This window comes from Heterodontus francisci, chromosome 29, assembly GCF_036365525.1.
Source record: "Heterodontus francisci isolate sHetFra1 chromosome 29, sHetFra1.hap1, whole genome shotgun sequence".
Lineage (NCBI taxonomy): Eukaryota > Metazoa > Chordata > Chondrichthyes > Heterodontiformes > Heterodontidae > Heterodontus > Heterodontus francisci.
The window spans coordinates 20,180,991-20,188,870 of NC_090399.1; the positions used below are offsets into that span (position 1 = coordinate 20,180,991).

A 7,880-nucleotide genomic window follows, 5' to 3' on the forward strand; every position below is an offset into this window, starting at 1 on the left:
CCCTCTGGTTCAGATGAAGACCATCCTGTTTGTAGAGGTCCCACCTACCCCAGAAAGTGCCCCAGTTATCCAGGAAATCAAAACCCTCCCTCCTGCACCATCCCTGCAGCCACGTGTTCAACTCCTCTCTCTCCCTATTCCTCGCTTCACTATCACGTGGCACGGGCAACAACCCAGAGATAACAACTCTGTTTGTTCTCGCTCTAAGCTTCCACCCTAGCACCCTGAATTTCTGTCTTAAATCCCCATCTCTCTTCCTACCTATGTCGTTGGTGCCTATGTGGACCACGACTTGGGGCTGCTCCCCCTCCCCCTTAAGGATCCCAAAAACACGATCCGTGACATCACGAACCCTGGCACCTGGGAGGCAACATACCAACCGTGAGTCTCTCTCGTTCCCACAGAACCTCCTATCTGTTCCCCGAACTATGGAGTCCCCAATGACTAATGCTCTGCTCCTCTTCCCCTTTCCCTTCTGAGCAACAGGGACAGACTCTGTGCCAGATATCTGTACCCCATTGCTTACCCCTGGTAAGTCGTCCCCCGAAACAGTATCCAAAACGGTATACCTGTTGTTGAGAGAAACGGCCACAGGGGATCCCTGCACTGCCTGCTGGTTCCCTCTCCTTCCCCTGACGGTAACCCATCTACCTACTTCTTTTACCTGAGGTGTGACTACCTCCCCATAACTCCTCTCAATAACCCCCTCCGCCTCCCGAATGATCCGAAGTTCATCCAGCTCCAGCTCCAGTTCCCTAACGCGGTTCTCGAGGAGCTGGAGTTGCGTGCACTTCCCGCAGATGCAGTCAGCAGGGACACTCTTGGCGACCCTTACCTCCCACATTCTGCATGAGGAACATACAACTGCCTTAACAGACTGGTGTACGTCAAGAATATCAATGTGATACCAAGAAACAACTGAAGACACTGGATGCTGCAAAGGCAATGGACCTTGACAACGTTCCGGCAATAGTACTGAAGACCAGTACCTGATATGAAATGTGACCCGTGGTAAGATGGAATTTCTTCTGGAAATCTGTTTTGCACGATGAATTTCCTGGAATATTTCCAGAATGTGTTTTGACAAGGTCCCAGGCTCATAAGGTTAAACAAGATGAGATGGATTCAGATGTTTTCGAGGACAATTCCGATGTTTTGTTGGCTGAAATATTTTTCAGGGATTTGGATGAGGACATTGGTGTCAAAGGCTCCAAGGTTAACAATGGGGAATTGTTTAGCAGATCTCCCGTGATTTTGGGACACAACAGGCAGATCCTGATTTTAGGAGCTTGTCTCTGGCGACCTGTTTTGAGCCACAGACTGAAAAGTTTTATTAGTGTTCTAACGTCAAGAAAGATGAGGAAGTGGAGACCTCTCCGCTGATGAGGATTGGACTGTAATCCATCAAATGGTTGTCCCTCCTTGCTATCATAGTGTAATTTAGATAATTGCCAATGAAATCCCAGTCACAGGGCATTTGTGTTTTCCAAAAACTCAGGTTAGGGTAATGACATATTGTTTCTAGCAAAGCTGCATCAGGATGTGGTTCACTATTGTAAGACATGCCACACATGTCAAATGGTTGGGATCCACAGCCTATATCTTTACCTTTGCCACCTATCTCAATAAAAGCAGATTTCCTTTCATTATCAAAAGTCTTTTCTTTCCAATTTCTCTGAAAGTTTCCAAATTGAGGCCTGTGACAACTGCTTTGTGAATCAATGCATAATCATGTGCTACTACTGCGGCTTCCTTTATTTTACAAACTTCATTTTTTTAAATTTGTTTGTGGGGTGTGGACGTTGCTGGCTCGGCCAACATTTATTGCCCATCCCGAAATGCCTTTGAACTGAGTGGCTTGCGAGGCCATTTCAAAATGCTTTTTTGGGTCTGGAGTCACACAATGACAGAGAGCATGGAAAAATCCAGCTCCAGCTGTTGGAGAGGCGGTGAGGGGGTGGGGGTGGGGGGGGGGGGGGGGTGCGTGTGTGTTTGTGAGGGGTGGGGTGGGCGTGTGTATGGATCATTCAGAACGGTTTTAACACCTTAATGTCGAGAATGGAGTGAGACAATTGAAGTCAACGGAACTGAGTATTGGATGGGGCGCATAAAGGGCGGTCGATTCCATGCCACCCACATTGCTTTCATGCCGAAGGCGAACTGTTATCCTGTCGATATATAGACTGCTTTAGGGAAATAGCAGATCCACCTTGTATTCCTGCTGATTTATATTATTCCTTTTTAGTAATGCATCAAAGACAGCCTGCGCTACATTTAAACTGCTTCAGACAGTACAGACATCAACAACGACCTGCGGGGCAGAAACCAGGCAGAACCACTTTTGCTGCCTTTTCTTCCAGATGCCGATATTCAGTGCTATTGAAGTCAAGTAGATTGAATATCGGCAGGGGCGTGTAACGAGCCACCAATGCAATGCCACCTGCTTTGTCAATATCCACTCCCGTGTCCTTGTATGGCATGTTTAATGCAGAAAACCATCCCAAAGCACTTCAGAGAGGCCGAATCAAATAATAATAGATATTGAACCAAGAGTAATTCTGAGAATAGGATTGGTCAAAAAGGTGGGTGTTAGGGACTGTCTTAAAGCAGTTGAGGGATAGTAAGGTGGAGCGGTTTAGAGCAGCAATTCCACAGAGCGGGAGTCTGTGGCTCCAGGTTTGACAGCAAGAGGGGATCGAATGGGGAGTCTTTGCTGAAGAGGTCGTAATTGAAGAGGGAGGACAGTTGGGATGTTAGGCATGGAGCAGGTCAAAGGGATAGAAAGAGAGAATAGGCTGAAGTTCAGGGAGGGTGGCTAATCGGAACCTGGACAGCAATAATCGGCGTAGCTTTGACGTTAGACCATTGTGTAAAACCTGTGGTATGGAGTGCACCAGTCGGGAAGAAGCTCTCCTGATTTTTTTTTCCAACAAAGTCGAAATTACCCCACTTAGCTCTGCTGGTGTCAAAGGCATGAACGAGGGTTTGAACGTCTGATGCATTGACGAAAAGCTGGAGTTCGACAACATTAAGACGATGAAACTTGTCGGTCTGTATCCACTTCTCGGTTCAACCTAAACCCAATGTCCCATTAACGCTCAGCTGCTGCGATCAAAATGCAGCAACGGAGCAAGAGTCTCAGAGGCGAGGATTTTTTCAGTCTGAGATTGCACACTGTTTTTAATTCTCTGGGGATCGGGGAGTTCATGTTAATTGCTGGTTTATGAAGAGATGTAGTAACTTGTTTGTTTGAAAGCATCTAGCTAATGACACCGGTTCTGTGACCTCACTCTCTCACTGGACGATTGGCTCGTGTATAAATGAGGTTGTTTCAGTGCATTGCCTCGGATCAACCGCTCCTAGTTTTTGGAGAAAATGGGACGACAGGCACTTCCGATAGAAATGTTCTTTCCGATTCTCGCAGTTATTGGCATTCCTGGTAAGTAATTCCAAACTATCCTGAAAGATTTAGTGCACCATTGCTAAACTGCATTATTATTTTCCCTGTGTGTTTTTGTTATTGTCGTTGTTGCCTTTGTGACGGTAATTTGCATTGGCCAGGTGTTAAAGTCGAACAATCGATCGCTCGCCCATTGATGAGTTCGTCCGATTTTCGTTCCCTTTGATGTTTATGTTAATGACTCAGTCCTGTTCTATATCACTGGGCGGGCAGTCAATCCCTCCGCATTACAAAGTGAAAATGGACCCTGTGTCATTTGTACTGAGCTGTGGCTCTGTCGGTCGAAATCTCTGCTTTGAGTCGGATAATCTTGCGTTTCCCTCCCATTTCAGTGAGTTGAGTTCAGACTGTAAGCTGCCATTTCGGTGCAATATTGATGAAGTGATGCGATATTGTCGAATTATAGAATTGTTACTGCACAGAAGGAAACCATTCATCACGTCGTGTCCATGCCAGTTCTCAGCGAGTGCAGCACAGCTCATCCCATTCCCCTGTCTTTCCCCCCGAGCCCAGCATTTTTCTCTTCAGATAAATATTCAATTCCCTTTTGAAAGCCACAATTCAATCTGACTTCACCACACTCTCAGGCAGTGGATTCCAGATCCGAACCATTCACTGCGGAAGATAACTTTTCCTCCCCTTTGATTCTTTCACCAAACGCCTTAAATCGGTGTCCTCTGAAATTCGACCCTCCCGCCAATGGGAACAGTTTCTCTCTATCTATTCTATCCAGTCCCCTCATGATTTTGAATACCTCTCAATATTGCACCTCTCAAATCTCCTCTCAATTATCTCTTCTTTGAGCAGAATAGTCCCAACAGAGCAGTAAATGAAGTCCCTCATCCCCAGACCATTTTGTAAATATTTTCTGCACTCTCTTCAATGCTTTCACGTCCTTCCTAAAGTGTGGTGCCCAGAATTGTATAGAATACTCCAGCTGAGGCCGAGCCAGTGTTTTATAATGGCCCGACATAACTTCCTTGCTTTTCTACTCTCTGCCACGATCTATAAAGCCCAGGATCCGTATTCCTTATTAACCAATTTCTCAACCTGCCCGATCACCTTCAACGATTTGTGCTCATACACCCGTCCCCCACATCCCCGCCAGAACCTTCTGCTCCTGAACCTTCTTTAGAATTGTTTATCCATTATTTTATATTGCCTTTCCTCATTCTTAAAATCATCTTTTTATGAGACGTTAAAAAGTAACTGATTTAATTTTAATAAAAATGCAGTACTGGTTCAGCTGGATACAATCATCATACTGCTAAATGTTGAATTAAATCTCGAACTATTCACGTATGGGGTAATTTTCACTTTGTATTAACATCAATGCGCAAAAAAGACGGAAGGGCTGTAAAACACGGGGCCCATTTGATATCAATTGCTTTTGTTTTGCTTTGCACGGCAATGAAAGTTAAAAATGTTCCCAATGTTTCTATTTGCATTGAAAGGGAGATAAAACAGCATTAATCAGTAATAGGCAAGGAATGTTTGTATGTTTTAACCTAATCGAACCGTAAAAAAACTGATGGCATTGGATACAACTCTGATTTTACCTGTCGCCCGATTCTCTTCTCCATTGAAGTCACTGTGAACAACATTGGGCGGAACGAGCATCCCATAGAATCCGTCAGCATCCGGCCCAGCAAGTTACTTCCAAATGGCTCCCATTAATGGTTTCATATTAGAATATCATGAAGTTACCGCAGGGAAAAAATGTCTGGCAAGAAGATGGGGAAGTTTGCAGCAGCTGCTACGTGACAATTTATTCCAATCCAGGTTAACTATCAGCTTTATTGTGCAATGGGTAATATTGAATTCACCGCCCCTTGTACATTCAGCCTGTTACTCTCTTCCAATGACTTCCATGGAAAAAAATGGATGGCCAATTAGATACCGCTATTTGACCCGGTCACACACGGCTAAAATTACCCCCGGTTCCTCCACCCCACAACTCTCAGCCTTATGATGCTTAACACCAGATTTCCAACTTGCTGTCGGTGTACATCTCTGTTCAATGTTTTGTTAAATTTCCTGTTTTTGCATTTCTCCCAGCGAACCTGCTGTCATTTCTGGTTCTTTTCCAAAGGAACTGCGGTCTTTCCAAAGGAATCACTCGTTATATGATGGCCATGGCCGTGGGAGACCTCATGGTCCTCATCTTTAATGTTATTGTGAACGAAATCATCAAGTATCATTTTCCAGATTCAGTGCTGAACTCCACTTCCGCGTGTCGTTTTACTGTCTTCATGCAAGGGTTTAGCATTCAGCTCTCTATCTGGTTCACAATGTCGTTCACCTTTGACCGTTTTGTCGCAATTTGTTGCCAGAAATTGAAATCAAGATATTGCACCGAAAGGACAGCCACCACGGTTATAACGACCATGTGTGTGCTCAACATTTTGAACAATATCCCCATGCCTTTCCGCTATGAGCCCGATTATACTCTCAACAATATACAGTGGGGCTGCCGCACCGTCACAGGATATTTTACTTCACCCGCATGGAAGATTCACCAATGGATTACCATCCTCTCAAATGCATTACTTCCAATTCCTTTGCTGCTGCTGTTGAACTCTCTCACCGTCAGGCACATTTTATTCGCCAGTAGAGCTCGCAAAGCCCTGAAGAGCAACAACAATGGAAAAACCGGCAGTGATCCCGAGATGAAGAACAGAAGAACATCCATCATTCTACTCTTTGCTATCTCGGGCAGTTTTATTGTGTTGTCGGCCCCTATTACCGTAATACACATCTGTGTCGGTGTCACACAGACAGTCGATTTCCAAGGTTCAAACTCACTTTATTTGGCAATTAGAATCACATTTCTGTTGATGTGCACCAGCTCCTGTACAAACACTTGTATTTATGCACTGACACAGAGGAGATTCAGAGCGGAGATCAAAAATATGGTGAAATATCCGTATTATCTCATTGTTAAATTATTTAAATAATTGTTGAATAAAGTAAGTGAAATCAAACTTCAATTAATTGCCTGGCATTTTCTTTGCAACTTTGCACAATGTCTTTTAAAGTTCTAAGGGCAACACATCCCACAGTTTGGAAGAGTCCATTTGATTTATAAATTCCAACAAGTATTTGAACAAGTTGAGGAGGCAGAATCATCCCCTTCAGAATCTCTGGTTACGGTTGTTTATCCGGTTATTAATGTCCACGCACGTTGAAAGCCGAATTGGAGGATGATGTGACATAGCAGAGCGCCTTGACAGGTTCAAATAATAAAGATCTTTCAGCACACTGACATCCGAATTTGGAGCAGGAGTAGGCCTGTCATTCCTTCGAGCCTGCTCCGCCATTTGATAAGATCATGGCAGATCTGGTTATGGCCTCAAATTTCCTGTCTACCTGATGTAACGCTGACTCCCTTATCAATCAGGATTCTATCTAAAACAGCACCTCAAGAGTCAGATCACCATGAAATACAATGGGATATTGTGTTTGATGGCAGGTGTTATGGAATATAAATATAGAGATTTAGTGGAGAATCTCTCCCAGACTTTTGTGAGACCAAACCCGCAGTACTTTGTGCTGTTTTGGACTCAACACTGTTGGCCAATTTGGATGTAATAGTGAGGACACAGCGTAGTAAACTCACTAGCAAGATGTCGGACATGAATAAATCCAAATATGAAAAATGAGTTCGTTCTCAATCAGAAGAGAAGAGATTTCAGGCTGAATTAATAGAGATGGTTGCAGTAATGAAAGCCTGGAGCAGAATAGATAGATGCAACGATTGATGGGTCTATCAGCAGTGAACATAGATCTTGAGAGTAAATGAAAGAGATTTAGGACAGAGAACAGAAGAAACTTTGTGACACCTAGAATTGTGAAGCTTTGACTTGGATTTTTGGTGTTATTGATTGAAGCAGAGACTGTGACAACGTTAACGGGTTTGATATGATGTTTAAAGACCAATAAATAAAGTAATATTGGAGCAGTGCGACCAGATATGATTAAAACTATTGCTTATGTAGATGACAAATACAGACGTGGGTTGATCTGCCCCAACGACCTGCTTTCGTGTTGCAATTTCTATGAAATTCATTTTTTCGTGCGGTAATTGATTTGTTTTCTTCTGCTGGCAAGACTTCATGTTTGGCCAATTCCTTGCAGCCCTGAGGATGTGATGGCCAGCCTTCAATTTTGCCTGCTGCTCTCCTTCTGATGGTGCAGCAGCGATGATGCCAGGAAGGGAATCCCAGGATACAGATACAGCGACCATGAACAAATTGTGACATATGTCTAAGCTAGAATGGTATGTGACTTACAAATGATGATGTTCCAATGACATTTTGTCCCTGTGTTTCTCGGTGGGAGAGGTTACAGGTGAGGAAGGTGCTGTCTAATTAAACTTGATGGTTTGCTGCAGTGCATCCGATAAACTGTATTTTCAGGA

At 44.0% G+C, this 7,880-nt stretch overlaps 1 protein-coding gene across 1 annotated transcript; it reads left to right on the forward strand.

The window, feature by feature from the left end:
- The first annotated feature begins 3,375 nt into the window (after positions 1-3,375).
- On the forward strand, positions 3,376-6,417 carry LOC137345964 (probable G-protein coupled receptor 139). The gene is made up of 2 exons (XM_068009224.1): positions 3,376-3,443; positions 5,553-6,417. The coding sequence occupies exons 1-2, from the start codon at positions 3,376-3,378 to the stop codon at positions 6,415-6,417; spliced, it is 933 nt and encodes a 310-aa protein (XP_067865325.1).
- Positions 6,418-7,880: the final 1,463 nt, after the last annotated feature.